The sequence below is a fragment of the Nycticebus coucang genome, chromosome 4, assembly GCF_027406575.1.
Source record: "Nycticebus coucang isolate mNycCou1 chromosome 4, mNycCou1.pri, whole genome shotgun sequence".
Lineage (NCBI taxonomy): Eukaryota > Metazoa > Chordata > Mammalia > Primates > Lorisidae > Nycticebus > Nycticebus coucang.
In genome coordinates, this window is record NC_069783.1 from 101,216,887 (window position 1) to 101,239,085 (window position 22,199).

At 40.3% G+C, this 22,199-nt stretch overlaps 1 protein-coding gene across 2 annotated transcripts in view; it reads right to left on the reverse strand.

Annotated features, from left to right (window-relative positions):
* Positions 1 to 1,706: 1,706 nt before the first annotated feature.
* The window catches only part of ST6GAL2 (ST6 beta-galactoside alpha-2,6-sialyltransferase 2), a 56,627-nt gene continuing 36,134 nt past the window's right edge, over positions 1,707 to 22,199 (reverse strand). Inside the window, exons 6-7 of one of the 2 annotated variants that reach the window (XM_053589891.1) lie at positions 6,358 to 6,661; positions 1,707 to 5,757 (exon numbers count right to left, since the gene is read on the reverse strand). In XM_053589891.1, coding sequence (XP_053445866.1) covers positions 6,390 to 6,661 — 272 coding nt within the window. In that variant the 3' untranslated portion in view covers positions 1,707 to 5,757; positions 6,358 to 6,389. Of the gene's footprint in view, positions 6,662 to 22,199 lie in introns of both variants that reach the window. The other variant, XM_053589890.1, reaches the window with a different exon arrangement.

The following is a 22,199-nucleotide window of genomic DNA, read 5'->3' on the forward strand; positions in this document are numbered from 1 at the left end:
TGCATGCACCCCATTTACCACAAGGCTGGCCTACACAGCTCTCCACAGGTCGTGGCTCTGACTAAGGTCAGCAAACTTCTTCTGTAAAGGGCCAGATAAGACTTACTTGAGGCGTGGCAGGCTGCAAGGTCACTGTCTGAACACAGCCACAGACATGTAAATGACTGAGCCTGGCTGTGCTCCAAGAAAGCTTTGTTTATCAAAGTAGGCGGTGGGGCTGCGGTCTGCCAGGCCTTGTGGCAGGAGAGGAGGGCTAGGAGAGAGCTGGTTCATGGACCTTCCTGGCAGGTGTCCTGTGCACCAAGGATTCTTGACCATAGGTGCTTCCAGCTGGGCCAGCTGGGCATGCCTTTGTCACAGGGTAGCTTGTTTCTGAATTGACTTTGACATGCAAATTGAGTCAGAGCCACAGGAATCTATTTCTGCTTAGCTCACTTTAGCCTTCCTTTCCCTACCCTCTGCTCCCTCCCACCTCCTTCACCTAGTTCTGCTTTATCTCTCTGAGTGTTCCTATATTAAGTAATTCCTTTTCTTTTCCTCTTAATCCACTGAGCAGCATCCAGATCTCAAAGGATGCGCCAAGTTCCCTGTCTGGGCCCCTCAGAATCTCTGGGGTTTGCTCACCCCAGGCTGTCCTGGAAGCCTGAAGCATCAGGCCTTGGCTGTCCCCCACCCCCACCCCATAAAGTCTCCCCCTTCTTTTATGTCTGCATAGTATTCATGGGAGCTGCTTTTAAAACACTATCATGGCTCTCAGCATGGGCTTTGGTCAGACTAGGATTACAAACCTGGCTATGTCATTTCCTGGCTGTTTGATTGCAGGAGCCTATATCTTTTGATAGTATATCTACTTGAGAAGGTGGTCTCACGAGGATTGCATGCACCCCATTTACCTCAAGGCTGGCCTACACAGCTCTCCACAGGTCGTGGCTCTGACTAAGGTCAGCAAACTTCTTCTGTAATGGGCCAGACTATGGAGCCAGGCCCATGTTTTAATTACCTGGAAGAAAGCAGCCATCTTGTTAGGAAAGCAAAATAACCATGGTGCAAAGGTGGTGGGAGCCCTTTCCAATTCAGTGCAACTGTCCGAGGTGATAGACATCTCCCAAATTCCCCACCTGCTCACATCGTCCTCACATCAGGCTCCCTGAAGCCTCCCCTAATTCGAGAATTCCTCCCCTAATTGAAGAATTCCTTCACATTCTAACTAAATGCTGAGAATTTCTTTCCAGGAGCCCAATAAACTGATTTTTATGGTTAAGTATGAAAATACCAAAGTTAATTTGACATTGCGGTGGGTTTTAGGTGACTCAGCTGTTCCTAGACTTTCCTCTAATAACTTATTTATGTTTTCTAAGACTTAAAGCCCTGTCAAGCTGGGGAAGAGTCTCCCAAGGCTGTATGTTAATCACAATGTTGGGTTAGTAAGTCAACGTCAAGATTGTTAGCCTTTTCTTCTTGATTTTGCCAATTTCATTCTCCTGTATGCGGCAATTAGTCCCTGAAACCAAAAACTCCATCCACCTATGGTTTCAGGCCCAGCTGTGTCCGTAATTCCTAGGCTGAAGGCCTGCTGCTGTTATTTCTGTTGCCACTCAGTCTTCTAATGAGATTTCGGCTTTGTGCCATCTCGTCCCAGGGATGGTTCATTATTTTGCCATTTGCCTGCCTGCACGTGTAACTTCAACAAATTCAAGCAGAGAAACTTCTAGACAAATGAAAACAGGTTTTATTTACAAGAGCAAAATCTGTACATTGTGTACACATAAAAATATACAAAACCAAAATAGAAAATATCAAAGTGTTAAAATGTGTACAAACACCTTTTAAATGCAACTCCTGGAAAACTTCAAGCCTTAATTAGTTGGAAGAGTACACATTTCCTTTTAAAAATTATTATACAAAAACATACTCAAAGTGGTTAAAAAAGTTCACTGGTGTCCACTGGAAGAATTTCCAAAGTATTTCACCCAGAGTAAAACAGGATGTGTATTATAAATGTTAGATTTTTAACACTTTCTTTTGTTTGAAACCTACCTAGTAAGAAGATGTTTTTCCATAGAACCCATAAGTGTTTCTTCTAATCTTTGAAAGCCATGAGCGATGGATAAACTTCTCTTCAAGGTTCAGCATTCAATCAGGCTTCTGATCAGAATAAAATATGAAGGTAATGCTCCACCTTCATAGTGCCTTTTAAATATCTCTGTTAGACCTTTTTAATGTAGCCAAGATATGCAGAGTAAGAGTGGGGAGGCAGGATAGAGGGTTAATTTTGTTTAATAGAAGGACATAGAACATTTGCTTCCTTCTCTTAAAAAATTAGGGTTTACATAATTAAAATAAAATTTAGTGTAAAGATTTCAGTCAAAAAATTGATGAAAAAAGGCAATATAAAATCCACCATGTGTGTAGATAAGTATATATACAATTATGTAACTACACGTACACCTTTTATACTAAGAGTAAGAACTCCATCAAGGACTTTAATTCTTTAAATTCCATTAGCCCAAGCATATAGGAATATGTTGGACTATTTTTTTCTCCCTAAAAGACTTCATTCAATTTTTAAAACAAGAATTTACATTTTATTTCCTTGAACTGACAGAGAAATACCTTTCATTTACCAAGTGTGTGAATAATGCCCAAGGGACAGAAACATGCATAATAATCTCACAATGAAAATATTCAGAGTATAAAACACAAGTGTAAACTCAGGCATGTTTTATCTAAGCAATTAATTTCTAAATGGAGCTGCCTTGGTCAGTCACAGAATCACTTGGTAAGAGTTCTAAACTATCAGAAAATCCTAAATTGAAACAGATGCTATGATAGAATACATTTTTTAGGCTATTTGGCCTATGTATTCATTCCCATCTCTCTGATAATTCTCCTGGTCCCACTCTATACCTTTTCTCTGTCTCTTTCCTTAGCTAAGCAGAAATGGGCCAAATGTACCTTTGGCCACATGCATTGTGCATTGATCTGTAAGAAAAGCTGGAGAGAGGACTTTAATCGTGTCTTCTGTGAGTACAAAATTCTTCTATCACATACCATTACTCATCCTAGACTGATCCCACGTAATGCACCTGAACAGGACCCAATTAATTCAGTAGATGTCAGCGTCCCTACTCAGAAGGGTCAGCCAACAATACAACCTATCATCTGTTCTAGCAGAATGAACTGGCGCATAAGCACATATGACAGACAATGACACAGTGACTGTAATTCCCAATTTTGAAAAACGTAAGGGTTATTTTAGCATTGGTTTCATCCAGATGCTATGGCTGCACTGGCCAAAGCCTACTGGAGAGTTCTGGATCAATTACGTTTCTGGCCAAAAGACTGACAGGATGAGACACTGGGACATACTGTCCCTGAGGCAGGGCCCTCTGGGCTTGTGTCCAGGCAGAGGAGGAAAGGCCATGTAATCCACAGGCTTATAAAAGCCCTTTCCTCACCCATTTTAGCACATACCTCTAACACAACCTCTAACTGACCACCTGTTGGTCCTGAACACAAAGTAGCCTTGTAAGGATGGAATGGGGAGGTCAGCTGCCGGGACTAGCACAGGAATTCCATGGAATGCTGTGGCCCTAAAGGGTATGCTCTTGCCTGGTGAGACCAGCTGGAGAAACAAGCCAAGGAGAATCTCGATATAGTGGGATTGTCTTTCTGGGTCACCATTTGCTTCCTTATGATAACAACCACAACAAAAGATAGAGTGAAATGACCTTGAAATGCCAAGTAATGCGAAGTTAGTCCTGTCAGTGAACAAAGGAATGCCTACCGGCTTCGTGTTGCACCATGAGGACTGTATCAGCTTCCCTTTCCCCCAAAGGATGGAAGACTCTGAAAGGGACAGAGCCAAGGAGGAGGAATCCAGTGGGGTGACCTTTATTGTTAACTACTTCACAGAAGGGCTGTGGGGTTACTGGAGTTCAGCAAATGGTGCACGTAAGGATTGAATCAATGTCTTGGCAAAATATTGCCACTTTGGACCCAGTTGGCTAATCCTGGAAGCAGTCATCACATTAACTAGAACTGCCCAACCATGTTTAGGAGCTAAACCATTTAAACTTTTAAATGAAAGAGTGTCCGGCCAACACTATATTAATATGTATACCACATTTTCTGAATGTTTTAACAGACCCTGATTCTTAAGAGTCTTTAAGGCCATAATAAATTCAAACATTTTAATTAAATTTCCTTTATGCACTTCAATCTTTCTTGGACCCTCAGTGAAACTGAAAGTATTCTTTTATTCTTTTAAAAGTACATGTGTTACAATGAAATGCCATTTAAAAATCTTTGAAGTGTTTTCTGGGGCTTTTAAATTTGAATATTTACGTTGACCTCAATATATTATTCCCTAACCAATTTCTTATGGCACCAGTGGGGGATTGTCCAGGATAATAAGGATGCCTGTACATAAATCCACTTGGAAGACAATGGAACTTTAATCCTTGGGGGCATTGAAAGGAAAAGCCTGGAAGATCCAGAAAGATGGAAGGATTGTAGGAGGACTATTTATCCCACATCAGAGCTACCTCATCTGCGTTCCAGAGTTACTGAGCTTACCATACACATGTAAACACGTGGATGAGACAAAGCTCTTTTAAGAAATTAGAAAGGTACATAACCATGTTTGGAGCTTAAAAAGAAGCTCGACCAGGTCAGGCATAAGTTAAGGTACAGGACAAAGTTATCATGTAGACTTACTAATGGAACTCTCAAAATGGGCTTTTATTGGATATTGCCATGATTGAAACATTTTAATTACTCCCAATTCACTATTATAATTAGGTACGAGAGATGTCTGTTATCTACTTTGATTTTTGCTTAGTAGACTAAACCAAGCAGAAGCTGTGAGTCTCTGCAAACCATTATTGCTCAAAAAAGTGGTCCAGAGAACACTCTGGAAAAACAAACAATCCTGCAACAAATACAACTTTTCCACTAAACCCTCCTGACAGTCACTCGATTTCCAAGACAGAAGATATTTAATTAAGCTGCTATTGTCGTTGTCAACAAGTCGTTACACCACTGAGATATGTTTGGCTTATATCATGAAGTGATACCAGGTTTAATTAAGTTATACAAATGTTTCAGTTGCATGACATTCACAGCCCCCAAAATTCCAGTGTGCCAGTGACAAAAGTAGAGATTTTGTTAAAAATCCAAATATAGCTAATTTCATCCATTGGGATGAAAATTTCCCTCCAGCTGTCTTTTCCTCTGAAGCATATACACATTTTCCTTGTTAAAAAGCAATGCTTTCACACAATTTATTTCATTATATGGCTTTGTCAGGCTGCTGACATAAAACATATCTGTGAAAACGAGGACTGGTTTCCTAAATGTTTGTCTGTAGGAAGAGTTAGTGAAAATTCAGTCACTGTTGAGTTCCCAATAGCTGATAAAAACCTGCAAGAAATCCATATAAAAGGGAGAGGTGTTCATCCCCAGCAGCACTGGGTGATGGCTCTGAAGTTCTTTTAGTGTAGAAGGAGCAAGGTGTCCCCTGCCTTCTCCTGCAGGGCGTGTGCTACAGCAAGAGCTGTGGGGCAGACCTGCAGGTGAAGGGGTACAAGGCAGCCCCAGGGCCCCTCTGCGGCACCGTGGTCTCGAATTAGTCGCCAGTGGTGTTCCTCTCCGTCTGAGTGACACATATGCTCCTGGATATGTCATAGAATATTGCAGGGAAACAAAGGGTCTCCTCTGTCATGCAGTAAGGGATCTCACTTTTCCTTGGAGCCCCTGAAAGATGGATGTTTTATGGGTTTAGAAATCTGTCTTGGTACACAGACAGCAATGCGTTCCACACAATGGGAAGTGGAGGTGGGGAATGCAACAGTGGGAAATACCTGATGGGCTACAGCAGGGATTTTTTGCTGTTAAAATGAACACATCTGAGTGATACTTCAAAGGTTGATCATAAACTCTAGACTATTCAATGATGAATGTACGTATCGGTGACACACTAAGTGCTCTAGATAATGCACTTCAAGATGGATGTTTCCAGATAGAAAGCATTTCACAAGACCAGGAGTATCACCAAAGCCTGTAATTGAAACCACTCTGCTGAGGGCACCCATGGCATATGAAAAGGCTAACATTTTTGGAGGTATCATACCCATGGTTATACAGTTGTTTTCTTTCTCACTATCTTTTCTTGGCATCTTTCTTGAGTTTTTTTAATGCCATTTCTATATTCAAAGCAGTAATAAATACTCAATGGCTTAAGAAGAGAAGAATTCTTGAGACCATCACTAAATTACAGTTCAAAGACTCAAAACTACATCGTCTAAAATCTATCTTCAAGTATTCTTTTGTGACTGTGAAGTACGACAGTCGTACCTTATTGCACATTGATTCCCAAGTGACCCTTTTTAAGAATGTGGACTAGTTGGGCTGGGTGCAGGGCAGCGCACAGCCTGGAAGCCCGGCAGGACCACCTTGCCCTTGCGATGCAGGTCACCCTGGGTACCCATGTTCAGGCGCTGCACCAGGAGCTTCTCGTAGAGCAGTGGATGGTAGGCCCCAAGGGTGCAGGCAGCGTCGTAGTACAGCTCGTGGTAGTGGCAAAGCTCTGTCTGCCGGATGGACGGGATGTATTCATACACATGCACCTCTCTGCACATAGACATCATGATGAGGATTCCTGGCATTAAGAAAATGATAATAATTGGAACCCAATGAACAACTCCAAAGGTAAATGATCATTTTTCTGGGGTAGTGGCCATGGGGAATGACTGTGGCTGGAGACACATTCATTTGCACTCACTTTCTTGTCACCTTTACATTTGCAATGTTAGAACTTCCTTCCACTAAATGGAATGCATGAAATCCATAGGGTGTGGGGGCCTATTGGGATGCAATGGTCTATATTTTCATTGGTTCAGTTGCTTAATGTGGGCCTGGGAACAAAAGAAAGAAAAAGCCATTGAACTCACATGGGGACACACTCATGGGGACAGATTTGCCATCCCAAATCAGACTATCCTGCATCACATTTGACATACATATCCCATTTGGTTTGTAGTGGTAGGATGTTGTGTTCCAAAGAAACATACTATAAAAAGTTGATTATACAACAGTTGCTCGATTATAAACTGACTATATAACAGTTGCTTGAAAAGTTGTAAAATGGAACTGTACAATGGAATAGCTATTATAAAAATACTTTCATTGTTTGAATGGAACGAAATGGAGTTAGGGAGACATAGAGTTTAAGAATATTATTAACAACATTATTTTTTTTCTCACTTGAATGTCAGGATTGAAGTTTTAAATTATTTTTTAATGTTTCAAATAGCCACAATAGCTAATCATCATTGTATGAATCTTATCCTTGATCTAAGCTAATAGACTTTCTTTCTTTGCCTACCATCACCATCACTAACTTGAATGTTTTTTTAAAAAACATGCTATTCTTCCATTTTTCTGAAAGGGATAGCCATGTTATGAAAAAAACAAAAAGCCACACAGTTAATTCCTGTTACAGCCAGTATTTGTCTCCAGAAGAGTCACATTCCCCAATTGATTAACCATGTTTGCATCACAAAAATCTCAAAGCAGAGAAGTCCTGTATAAGAGACACTGAGAGGCAATAAAGTTGATGGACAAATCAAATCTTTTGTTGATACACAAACACTAAGAAAGTTTTCCACAACAAGACCTTTTCTACACACTGACCATCACAATGGACTGCCAGCAAAGTAAGCACTCAGAAAGTACAATGACAAAACCTAGCTTCCACAATGATGCAAAAGCTAAAACTAAGCAATGGACTTTCACAGAATAAGATGACTGGAACATCACCACACTTATCAATTCTTTCAATAAATGTTAATGTCTTAAATTCCCCATTGAAGAGGCATAGACTGGCTGATTGGATAAAAAATCACAAGCCATTTATTTACTATCCTCTGGAAATACACTTAGCCTCAAAGGACAAATTAAAACTCAGAGTTAAGGAATGGAAGACAAGTTTTCAGGCAAATGGAATTCAGAAGAAAATAGGAGTTAAATCTTATTTTCACATACAAATGGATTTAAAGCAACTACAGTAAAAAAAGACAACGATGGACACTTCATATTGATCAAAGGAACAATACAACAAGAAGATGTTTCAATTCTAAATATTTATGCACCCAACTTAAATGCTCCCAGATTTCTGAAAACAGAACTTAATTAGTCTGAGCAAAATGATAACCCATAACACCGTAATAGCAGGGGACTTTAACACTTCTCTTACAAAACTGGACAGATCCTCTAAATAGAAACTGAACAAAGACACAAGGGACATAAATGTGACCCTAGAACAACTGTGCTTGACAGACCTATATAGAACACTCTATCCCAAAGCTAAAGAACACACGTTCTTCTCATGGGCCCATGGAACATTCTCCAAACCTATTATATCTTAGGACACAAAACAAACCTCAATGGAATCAAAATAATTGAAATCTTACCTTACCACAAGGCTTTAAATGTGGAACTCAACTCCAACAAAAATGTTCAACCCCACATAAAGGCATGGAAATTAAACAACCTTATGTAGGAAGAGAAAAAAAAAAGAGAGAGAGAGAGAGAGAGAGGAGGGAAGGTACCTAATTTGGCCTGGGGGATCTGGAAAGACTGCCCATAGGAGGTGAAGCCTAAAGCTCAAGGGGCTTCCTGGTGGACAAGGGGTAGAATGAAACAGGAGAAAAGACAGCAATGGTCTACTGTTTAGAAGACTTTAGAATATTGTGGCAGAGAGTAATATACACTGCTAACAAAGAGGAGATTATGCAGTTCAAATTGTAAGAAGTTAAACTTGTTCTCAAGGGCAACAGTCAAAACTTCAAATGGCTGGTCAGTTCCTGTTGCTTTCCACCCAGGTCAACCAGTTTCCTCCCCAATTCCATGTCCGATCTCACCACCTGGTTGTCATGTCTCCTTAGGGCCTGGACTAAATCCACTGTGGCTCAGGTGGCACCAAATGAGAACAAGGAGGCAGGGTCTCCTGGACACTGGTGTGTGGGACAGATACCAGTGTGTGGGACAGGCACCAGCAGGGAACATGCAACCTCCCTCCTCCTGATTAGCGACTACTGCTCCATGAACATGTTCCTCCCCTGTACAAAGGCATCTGCATGGAACCGACTCTGTGAATGAGAAAGCCATCTGTCCAGGAGAATGAAATTCTTTGATCTCCAGTAACTTTAAATCTTAATTCTCTGGTGTGTATGTTCTCTGGAGGTGAAGTTTTCCCACAGCCTGTGTGCAGCTGAGAATGGCTTCGTGTCTTCCAAGGAGGGGGTGTGGACCAAGTTCCTATGCATTGCCCAGCACTGCCAGCTCCCCAACCCCGGGCCCAGCATTTGCTGCACTGGCTGTGCACACAGAAGCCCCTTGGAAGGGGTGCCCTTCACATTGCAGACATGATAGATCAACATTATTTATTACATTTTCCCTACACATGGCAGTGAGGTAGCCTCAGGCTGTCCTTTGCACAAAGGCATCTTGTGACTTGGCAGTGGAACTACATACCCCAAAGCCACAGGTCCCTGCCACCCAGAGCCAATAATATATCAGCATCAGTGGACTGGAGTCAACTGTGTCTGAGTTGTGACCTTTGCAACTTTGGCTCTTACGCTGGACTGGCTTTCAAAAGCCAATCTTCTACCTAGGAAAAGTGTGCCACCACACAGTGGCCTTCCCCTTAAAGCCCAAGTTCTCAAATTTCAGCATGAAAAGAATGACCCCTGCAGCTTGTTCAAATGCAGGTTCTTGGGATTTGCCCTCCTTCCCAGAAATGTGGTTTCCATTGCATTGTGCTGAGATCCTGGAATCTGAATTTTTATCAAGAATGTCTAAACTGTCTGTGGTGAAGGGCCATTTAGAAAAAAATTTATAATCTATCATAGACCAATACTTCTGCAAAATACAGTAACAATAAACTATTAGAAAAACGATCACCTGGGGCGGCACCTGTGGCTCAGTCGGTAAGGCGCCGGCCCCATATACCGAGGGTGACGGGTTCAAACCCGGCCCCAGCCAAACTGCAACCAAAAAATAGCCGGGCGTTGTGGCCGGCGCCTGTAGTCCCAGCTACTCGGGAGGCTGAGGCAAGAGAATCGCTTAAGCCCAGGAGTTGGAGGTTGCTGTGAGCTGTGTGAGGCCACGGCACTCTACTGAGGGCCATAAAGTGAGACTCTGTCTCCACAAAAAAAAAAAAAAAAAAAGAAAAACGATCACCTATTTGGATGCCACAGCTCTGGGACACTGCTATAAAGCATCTAAATACTTTCAATTTCTACACTAATCTAGTGGTGGACCAATAATAAACATTGCTAGACCAAGGTTGGAGATAACACACATGTGCTTCAACAGTCCCTGGTGATGGACCACCAAGCTGTCTCAGAGGAAGTGAGACATTCTGCAAGTTGACAGCTAATCCAGAATTGAACTTCTCCCCAAACCAAAGAAAGAAGAACCCAGAGGTTGTTTCCCTTCACATTCTTTCAGTCTTCTTGGTCTCAAAAAGCTAGCGGATGCTTTGAATCTGATTAATTTTTCTAGAAATATTTCCATGGAAAATTTTTCCTCTTGCAGCTAGTTAATTGTTATATCTTAAATCATGTATCTGCTAAATGTACAATATAGATTGTATCATAAGATAAAAAATTATGCTCTCAATAAATGTATACTTTTAGCATTTTCTTATATGAGCACTTTATATTTTAAAATAACTTCTAGAGCTTCAGAAATAATTTGTCAGTTTGCAAGAGTCCAAAGTGAAAAGCAATAGACGTTAATGAGTGGGTGCCTGTCTGCACTATCTGCATAGCTTCTTCTGATGTTTGCCTAACAGACAGATTTAGCAACAACGATTTCTGTATCTTCTTTGTAGTCTCATGTGAGTACGTGGCTTCCTGTAACTATGAACCACAGTCTCCCTAGTGGACTCTAAAGTTTAAATAATAGCAAAATCTGCTCTGAGACAGCTGCTATAGTGTGGACATGAGATTTGGTATAGAGGCAACTTCAAGGGGAAAGGAAAAAATTAATTTACAGTTCATTGGGTACATGTGACAGGTGGACAGGAGATTTATGGTATGAAAGGAAGAGAATATTCTTGAACATTTTAAATCTTTCTTAAGGCAGCATGATCAATGCATTTGTCATATGCATACTTTGCATTTTATTTTAGTAAAAAATAAAAACTTGAGTTCAGACTCAGTATAATACTGTATAATAAACAAATCATTATCATTTAATATGGTTAAATCTACACATCAGTTATCCCAAGAGCTGTTAATAGTCCTTAACTATATATAAAAACTTGAAGGGTAAATTTGAGGTATATAACAGTTCTTACACAGCTCTTATGATTATGTGTGTTGGGGAAGAGGGTATGTGGGGAGCAGATACTTTAGGCAGCGGGTGGAACAAAACTGGGGAGGAAGAGAGTCTTTAAGTGCTGTTGGAGGTGACTGACTCTTCAACTAAATCCAACGTTCATAATGCTGAGCACAGTACTAATCATTAGGGACTTACAAAAGCTTTCTTCCAAAAAAAGCTAAATTAAGCAAAACTAAAAATCTCATCTTTAAATTTAAAAACAGACAGAAAGCCCATGACCAGATCATTCTTAGGATGACTTGAAGAACGTATTCTAAATGTTGAACTGAGAAATATACACACTACCATCAGATCTCTTTTGCAACCTTCTGACACTGAGCCTTGTCCTCCATAATGACACAAATACCAACAGCACATGGCTTTCAGATGTGCCCCAAATACTCACCAATCAGGTATTGTGTCAGAAGTACACCCCCAGGAGCACACTCCTAGGTGCAGAGCCTTGGGAGGAAGACCCACCAAATGCAGTATATAGTTGTACTCAATGTCTAGGATTCATGATGAAGGAGACACAAAGCAAAATTAGCACCAGGAACAAGTGCACAAAGAAAGCCTGGGAATACCAGGAGCAAGCTTCCAGAGTTCTCTCTTAGGGGAGGCACACAGAAACTTAATTCCCCTAGCAATGAGCTGTTAATGGACCAAATGTGTCTCTCTGCCCCCAGGCACATGTTGAGACCCCAATCTTTAATGTGATGGTACGGAAGGTGAGCCTTTGGGGACATCATTTGGTTATGAGATTGGAAACCTTGTGAATGGGATTAAGGACTTTATAAGAAAAGATGCTGCAGAGATGATTTTTCTCTATATCACCACCATGGAAGGACAGAGCAAGAAGGCCGCCAGCCAGTCCTGAACCAGGAAGAGAGCCCTCACCAGGAGCCAAACTGGCCAACTAGTCTTCCACTTCCCAGCCTCCAGAACTATGAGAGATACATTTCTGGTGATTAGGCCACCTGGTCTATGGTATGTGACAGCAGCCAGAAATGACTAAGGTAACAACATGCGAAATGTTGTCAAGCAGAGAAGCTTGTTAGAGACTCTAGTGACTCAGTGCTTAGAGTTTTTATTGAGAGCTAGTATTGTAAGCAGTCTGTGCCTCGCATGTACCAAAATTCTGGGCTCCCAGAAGGAAAGCAAGTGTCAAATATAAATCATGTTTCTTGTAGAAACAGTACAGACCACTGAGCCACTCTTATCAGTTAGAAGGGTGGGAAACTTCCCAAATCCAAGTTCCCAGCCACCACAACTAAGGGCTAACCTTGGAAGCAGCCTTCTCAGGGTAAGTACTCAAGCCTGCCAGGCTGTCTTTTCTGCACAGATACCATCCAGGCATGAACCCAGAATATCACATCACTTCACAATCATTTCTCCATGCCAGACTGACATGAGAACTCACATCTGGTTTGCTAAAAATGTTATTGATTTTTTTTTTTTTCATTTCATCTCATGTCTGCTTGGGATTACCTAAAATGCAAGAAGAATACAAATAATCCAATGCTATGCAATTCAGTAAAGGATAACTTTTTAAAAAAAAATCACCTATGGTACTTTTACATTAAGTAATTTTTGCATATGGACTACCAAAAATTAACTACTTTCATCACTAATAAAAGTTTTATGGCTTTCCCACAAGAAGCTGGACTTTTTGATAGGCACGTGAATATTTAGACACTTTTAAATATATTTTTCTAAGCTAATCAAATGGACATTTGATCAGCTGTTTAAAATCTTTAAATAGAATTCAATTAATGTCAAGTTTCTTACATTGCCAGTTTTTACAAATGAGTCCATGTGAGGAATTCATTTGAAGAAAAAAAGTGTTAGTATTTTCCAGGCAATTATGACTCAAGAGGCAATCTTTTGCCAAACTGCATATTTTTAAATACTATATAATGTAAGATAATTATGAAAGCAATTAAAAATTGGTCTTCATAAAATGTCATATGATATGAGTCAGTGTAACAGGCAGAATGGACACTTATTTATTTGCTCTAAAACCTGGATAAGATGCAAACTTTAATTTATGCTTAGATTATCACAAATTCTAAATCAATGAGGCTTCCTTTATAAATCTTTCTTTTGCATGTAGAGATATATTTGATGTGTTGTCAGAGTCTAGTATAGTGTAATCTTTTAGCATTTAGCTTAATTGTATTTACACCAAAACTAGCTTCCTTTTCACCTGACAGAATATTTAAAATAACATCCAAAATCAGTAGGAATAACAGAATATGCTCCTTGATGACAATATCCTCTCATTAAATAGCAAGATGAGCTATGGATATAAAATAGAACATTATGCAAGCCACAAGAAAAAACCCACTAGCTAAAATCAATCATAAACACTTGACCATAATTCATATGTGAGGTAAAGTAGGAATTTGAGAATAGAACAGTGTAATACATTTTTCTGAATGAGGGGAAAGGCTGAGTTTATTAGATATGCCAGGCTAAGGGAAATCTAGCAGCTGCTTTGTGGTTTCTCTATGAATTCACTGGTAAAATGGAAAATTAGGAGAGCTACTCTTAAGATTTCTTAAAAACAGAAAATGGCTTTTTAAGTGGCATTTCCAGAAAATATTTTTAATTAAAAGATGGTTCAGAAACCTGAACTTGATGCAATTTAAGAAGCCTCTACACATTAGATAAAATAATATAATCCAAGAATACTACTAGAAGGCCTATTTTTAGCTCCCTTACATTGCATTATTTGCTGCTAACACCCATTCACAATTCATTGTTTACAGGTAAATGCAAAAAGTCATTTCTAAAAATACAAAACTGTGACGCATTTCACACATTACAAATACGGATGTCAAGTGGCTTACTATTTTATGTTAATGTTCTGAGTCTGAATGATATGTTGGAAAATTAGATGCTGAAATGCAATATAAAATGGAAAAGAAATGAAGTTATGCCCTGTTTTCAAGCCTATCATTCTTGCACATATATTAAATAGCCTGAAATTATAGCATGTGCATCTCTGAATTTCAGAAATGATAGCTATAGTATTATCCACAGTGGCTGCTTTTAACAAAAGGGAGGGTGGAGGTGTTGGTAGTTCCAGCTGTTGAAAGAACTGGCAATGGACCATGATACACAAGTTCCATGTCTGTGTGTGTGTTGGACTGGGCCACCAGCTGGAAGGCCTGCCAGTGCCCAGGCTGGAGAGGCTGGTGCTCCAGGGTTGCCTGGCTGCCCTGCTGCATGTAGGTGGCAAAGCGGTCCAGGTGATGTCACTCACCTTCTGTAAAAATATCTGTTGCTACAAGGGCAAAATGGAAGCTGTGGGATTCCAAGTAAATTATTCCTCATCCTCAGTCAGGCCACGGCACAGTAAAAATGACTTCCCTGCACCAAATAACAAGATAAAATCTCTAGTAGCCAACTAGGGATAAAAGAGAGAAATTTTCCTCACATATGAACAAGTAGCTCCCTATGGGCTGAGCTCAGTAAGGAACCTAATGAAATGAAGCTGTTCCAAAGAAAGGAGTCCTTATGCATCTTCTAAATTACCCAGATCAATGTTACATCCTTTTAATTAAAAAAAAAAAATACATGTACAGCCCAATAACACATGTAAAAATCGTTTACTGCTTCTCTGAAGAAGAGGTAAAAGTAATCCATCTCCTACACATCTACTGGCGTGCCTCTTTCTGTGAACTGTGAGGACAAACGTGGAGTCTAACAAGAAACTCAACCAGGTAATCCTTGGGAAAGCACTACGTCAGCTCTTACCAAAACGCATCAAAACGTTGTACCCTCTGCACTGGCACTAACACTCCTAGGAATTCATGTGAAAGAAATAGTTTAAAGGAAAGAAAAGTCTATATAGTCACATACAGAACATACCACAGTTTGTATTAGTACATGAATATGGTAATGAGTCTTTAACACGATTGTATAACATCCAATACTCTAAAACAACCAAAATATTCAACTAAAGAAAGGCATAAATTATGGTAAACCTCTGTGAAGCAATTATATGACCTCTGTATCAAAGAAAACATAAGTCTACTTTCACTATGATTAAAGATCTTAATGAAAAAATAGTTCTTTTCTATTTGGGAGTATGGACTTACTTGATCTAGTGTAAAGTTTTAGCTAAGGCATGTCACAGTAACAATAAATAGTAAATATTAGTTAGTGTGCTTAGGCAAATGATAATTCCAAGTTACAGATACTATTAGCATCTTCATTTTAGAGAAGAAAGAACTGGGGTTTAGATATGTTGAGTAATTCGCTCAAGGTCATACAGTTAGTTGAGTGGTGAGGTCCAGATTGGATTACGATCTCTGCAGAGCCCAACCTCTCAACTACTGTGCAGATGTAACGTGAAGTGCCCTCATGTGAGACCAGTTAAGTCAAAGATGAAAGTCTGTAAGATGACACACATCACAGCCTCCTATTCATTCTCTGGCTCATTCATTCAGCATTGAGGGAGGTTCCTTCATTACAAAATGTTATGTTCTAGAGATGGTCTAGATTTGGAAGTGTACACACTAAAATAAAATCAGTACAACAGTACCAGGAAGCAGGGAAGGGGGAAATTATTTGGTGTTTTAAAAAATGTTTAAACATTTGGTTATTTACCTTCTTTTTATAAGCCCTTCAAAGTTCTAGGACACATCTCTTAAAAAAGTTACAAAAGACAGAATCTTTCTCTTCCTTTATTGGGTTGGCGAATGAAAGCTTTGGGCATGTGATCTATGTGAGGATGAATAATACCTCTAACCCTCCCTAGCTTTGCATTTATTAACAAAATGGGATTTCTTAAAAAGCTAGTCAAGCTCTTACTGATTTCCAAGTAATGACCTTATTACCAAAAGTCAAAACATATTTGCAGTTATTTTTAAATGTTTTGAAAATGATTATCAATAAGTAATAGGCAACTCTGAATAAGGTGTTCATATTTAATTGCAGTAAAGAGTCAACTCTTCAATAATGACTCCTCAGAATATTTTGTGAGGTGGAGTTACTCAGTCATAATAGGAATCTATGTTAAAAATGAAGAAAACATGATTTTAAAATATTCATTTAGAAATTTGAGAGGACTAACTTCATATACATTATAGGTATTAAAACTGTACTAGGAATCTTATCAATATTAAATTAAGCTTGTATTGAAAGTATAGTTTCATTTAATGTTAAAATGTATATATCAATGTATACTTCAGTTACTATAAGGAAAACATATTAAGTTACTGTCTTTGATAAATTCTCTATATACATGAACTGCAAACTTCTGAAATCAGATGTTTTTCCAACGATACAATGATTTTTCCTAAAGAGCTTCTTGAAGTTTGCTTTAATGTCAGGACAATGTGTTCCTCAAATACTAAAACTCACTGTTCTTTCTCTTTAAGCAGAAAAGGAAGCCTTATTATTTGCAGACAAAAGAAGAATGTATTTAGTTGCAAACTAAGTATTTCTGTCCAAATCTGATTTTACCAGGAAATCTGATTTCCTTCTCTGTAGGAAATGAAAATACACAGATCCTGCAGTGGGGAAGAAAAGGCTCAGGCCTGCCCACAGGGTACTGGAATCCATGAAATTTCTGATGCTGCAATATCTCCAAGCTCACTAACCAAGGAACATTCTGGTGCACTAAACAGAAATAGCATCTAGATGTTTCTTCCCTTCAATATTTCTTGCTTCCCTTTTCCCAGCAGAAAACACACGCGCACGCACACCTCCTAACCCAACAAGGCAAGACACGTGATTTGTGAGCAACCAAGGAGGTTGTTGGTACAGGGCTAGGGGTTGCTAATGAAGGTGCAGAAAGGGTGTATGTTTCTTCTTTTTCTTTTTTTTCTTGAGACAAAGTGTCACTCTGTTGCCTTGGGTAGAGTGTCCTGGAATCATAGCTCACAGCAACCTCAAACTCCTAAGCTCAAGTGATCCTCCTGCCTCAGCCTCCCAAGTAGTTGGGACTGAAGGTACCCTCCACAATGCCTAGCTAGTTTTTCTATTTTTAGTAGAGATGGGATCTCACTCTTGCTCAGGCTGGTCTTGAACTCCTGAGCTCAAGCAATCCACCTTCCTTGGCCTCCCAGAGTACTAGGATTATAGACAAGAGCCAATGTTATGCTTTTCTAGAGAAAGTGATTGGCTGAATGTCTTATTCCATTCTGGTTGCTGCAACAAAAACCATAAAGAGGGTTACTTATAAACAGCAGAAATTTATTTCTCACAGTTCTAGAGGCTGGAAAGTCCAAGGTCAAGGCATCAGCTGATTCAGCATCCAGTGAGGGACCACTTCCTGGTTCACTGATGGCTGTTTTTGGTTTGTCCTTGTGGTAGAAGAGGCAAATGGGCTGTCGGGGATCTCCTCTATAAGGGCTCTAATCCTATCCATGACCTTATCACCTCCCAGTGGTCCTCCTACCTCTGAATCACCTTTGGGGTTAGAATGTCAACTTACGAATTTGTGGAAAAGAAACCTCCAATTCATTGCACCGAATCATCTGCCCAAATGTTACAGAGATGATGGTTTTCGGAAAAGACCGAGAGTCGCAACTTGGTTTGTTGGTTTCCAAATGTATGCCTCACTCATCAGTATGCCTAAAAATCTGGGTCCCAACTTTATAGAAGCAAACAAAAATGAACTTTTAAGGCCAATGTTTTCAGTCAGCTATTGCATACGTCATTTCACAAGAAGCTTTAAGGACATAAAATGAGTTTATTAGTAACGGGAGCCAATTTTATAGCAATGTCTTCCAGAGAAACAAAAAAAATAATGGTATATGTAGTTAAAAATCCAATAATGCTGAAATACAGGATTTAATGTTACAATATTTCAAAAGATATAAATAACTTTTATTTTTAGTAATAAGTTAAATTGCTTTAACTAAACACAAATAAAACAGTTATTTCACTGTGCTTCAACCTCGCAACAAGTACCATATTTTGCCCTGTGTAATGTTCTCCCATGTATAATGTGCAGCCACATTTCTGGCCAAAAATTTCAGGGAACACCCTTAAGAATGTAGCTGGCTCTCTGCCAGGAGAGACATGTCTGTGAAGGGCTGATGCTCCCCTGGCAAACATTCCTGTCATCACTCCACCCTCCTGTGGCTGCCCGCTCTGTGAAGGCTGCCCTTTCCCTCTCTCCCAGGAGCCCTTCTCTTCCTGCCACATGAGGGGCCCAGCTGAAATGGTCACATGTGTGGCTGACAAGGGAGGAGCTTCTGAGGCCGTTCAGCCAGCAGGCAGCCAGGTGGGTCCCGGGGGCTGCACAAGGCCCCCAGTCCCCTGTGCATGACTGGGCCTCGAGCCTTGGTTCTTGCCCCAGGTGACAGCAGCCCACCTCAGCAGCCCTGCCACCACTCCACTCTCCCCTGGTTGCAGTGTTCAGTGGAGTCCACTCTGGCCTGCTCCCACCACAGTCCAGGTCCTCCTAGACTAGAATCCCGTATGCCTGGTGAATCCAGGTAATAGGGAGGGTGCAGTGGCCTCAGGAGGCCCACTTGGCTCCCCCACTCTCGGGCTGTACTACCCATGTACAATGCACATGCTTATTTTCCCCTCAAACACATGGGCAAAAAGTGTGCATTATACATGGCAAAATGCAGAAAGTGATAAGTAGTTATTAAAGAATCTTGTGGACTTCCACTGAGCCAAATGCATATCCCTGTGTCAGTATCAATACAATCTCTATCAGTACAGAATCTGTACTGATTCTACTGATCTGTACTAGATTTCAAAAATTCTAACTTTTAAGATTCTAAAAGGCTAAAAGACGGGTCTCAAAGTTTAGTTCCCAGGACCAGCACTATCCACATCACTTGAAAATTTGTTAGAAATGCAAAACAAACTCCGATCACCTCCACCTATTAAGGAACTTGGGGGTGGGCAGCCGCCCTCCAATTTGGGTCTCAGTGATTCCCACCTGTTACTCTTGCCTTTGTGCAATTCCCTCCCGTAACAACGGTGCTGACTTGTGTACCAAATAAAATGTAGAAAATGTGATAGTTCATGACACCATAGAAACATGGGGCTTCCTCCTTGTACTCTCTCAGATTCTTTGTTCTCAGGAAGCCAGCTTCCACGTTGTGAGGGTGCCCAAGCAGCTCTGTGGTGAGGCTCATATGGTGAGGGACTGAGGCTTCCTGCCCACAGCCATTCGAGGGAGCCCTTGCAGAAATAGATCATCTGGCCTGATCTAGACGGCTCAACTGTAACTTCACGAGAAACCATTAGCCAGAATCATCAGGCCAATCTGCTCCCAGATTGCTGACCCACAGAAATTGAGTGAAATAATTAAAGTTCACTGTTCTTTTTAGTATCTAAGTTTTGCTTTTCAGCAAAGGATTATTAATATAGAAATCTTTTGGGTGACTCTTAGGCATGCTAAACTTTGAGAACCACTAAGCTAGAACATTCATTCAATAATAATTGAATAATTTTTTTTGTTTGTTTGTATGTACTATGTGTTAGGATAAGAGGAGGAATACAATGATGGGCCAGACACAGCCCACCTTTTGATGTGGCCTGATCTTTTCCTTCATTGTATTTACTACACTTTATATTTTATCTATGTCTGGATCCCTGCCACCAGCATTTGAGGTGTGATCCTTGCCTGGTTTCCTCACAACCATGTCCTGGGACCAGCCCTGTGCCTTGCACATAGAAGTTTATCATTCAATGGATAAGCCTTCCCTTCCTCATTCACCGACTTTATCCTATGTGATGAATTCAGGCCCTAATAACATGGCCTCGGAATAGAACCCATGGCACCACATTTAAGGAAATCAGGAACATTTGTCTGAGATTCTAACTGCCACAGGATCCATTTCCAAACAAAGAAATGTCTTTTGTGCTTAAAATAGTAAACCCCTAGAGTCTGTCTATTTCACATGTGCAGATTCCTAAACACGTGTAAGGAAAATTTATGCAGTGGGTTTAGAAATATAAGTAATTGCATGGGAGGCTATTTTTCACATATGAATGAACACATCAGTAAAGGTTTCAGCCAAAAAGATTGCGGAAGAAAGGCAATATAAAACCAGCCATGTGTGTAGTTATGTGCACCTATCCACTGAGCACATCAGTAAAAGAAATGATTCCGGGCTGCCCCACCTCTGGTGTAGCCCTGTGCGGATCAGAACAACAGGGGGCTGGGATGCTGCCAGGGAGCTCTTTTCTAATGATGACCACCTCACTGACCCATGACCTGAGGCACAGGACAGAAGGTGCAAACTAAAATGCTCTAATCCCCGGTAACGGCTCGGCTCATCAATGGGCTCTTCCATGCCGGAGCTGACCTTAGAGGTTAGAGTGTTTGGAAACGATGAGGTACTAAGACAACAAGTCAATACCTTTCAGCATGACCTTGGAACATGAAGGTGCATTTGGAAAACCTTTTTGATAACAGAAAGAAATACATTCATTGATTTTTTTTTTTTAATTCTTACAGCAGAAAGATTGAGATGTGGGTGACATAATTTTACTGCTATTTAAGGATATCAGATAAATTATAAAACAGACACTGGCTCTCATCTGATTTCTGATCATGATAAAAGAGAAGGTGTAAAGCCTGTAGTAGTACCTATTGTAGTAGCTTTGGGGATAGTCAAAGGCCCTGGTGTTCTGCTGAGCAGAGCTCAGCCAGGATGTACTTGCTGCCCATCCTTGGTGAGGGGTCTCACACACTTGACGATAGCGAGACACCAGAGCCACCAATGAATTTGAAGATGTCAGACCATGGCTGTGTTGCATCTTCTGTCCCCACCCACAGCTTGCTCAATGGGAACTCAGGGATTCCCATCCACTTGCTGTTCTTCATTCTTTTTTGATTAGCAAAACTGAACAGTGCTGTCCTACACAGCATCCTGGGACCAGGAAACCTCTCTATCTGCACTGTCCAATATGGTAGCTGTCACTACTCAGAGCTTTACATGGGGCTGGTGGACTGAAAGATGGAAGTTTTCTTCTTCTTCAATTCTAATTAATTGAAACTTAAGTAGTCACATGTGGCTAATAGCCACCATATTGGCCAGGACAGCACTAGGAAATAATAATAACGATTGCAAATTGGCTGGCTACCTCATTCTTGGAAAGGTTTTATTATTATTTCCATTTCTCATCTGAGGCTATTGAGGGTCAGAAGATTAAGTAACTTGCCCAAGGTCAGAAAGCTGGGAAGGGGCAGAGGAAAATTCAAACGCAAACCTGTGTAACCTCAGCCCATACTCCAGCAATGGCATCAAACCACATCTCCTTGCCTCCTGTCAAAGAATCTTTAAACACAATCATCGGCCTCTGAAATCTTCAGATTCTCAGTAAATTGCTTCAAAAGAAAGCCGTACACATGTGGCATAATTTTTTTTTTTTCCAACAAAAACACATGGGAACATACTTTTTTTCAGCTATGACTCTCTAACTTGAATTTTTAAACCACATGTCAATATTAAGTCTATCTGACAGGGCCCCTCATTGTGCTTTAAAACTTTCGCTGAAATCAAATATTAGCCACATGAATTCATGAGAAGGTGACAATATGAAAAAGATTTTATTAAACTCCTGCCACATCCTATTGTGTTCTCTGGGCATTACTCTATCTTGTTTACTCTTTGCTGACAAAGTAGATTATACTTTCTTTCCTAAATCAACAGGAACCTATGAAACAATACAAAAGATAAAGAACTTAGGATTTCAAAAGAGTCATTTGGAAAGAAAGAGTCTTAAAAGCATGACATTAAAAGGGAGGAAAAAACTTATGGTTAAGGAAAACAATACACAGTCCTAATATGAATTTTTCATGAGTTCTATGTGAAATATTT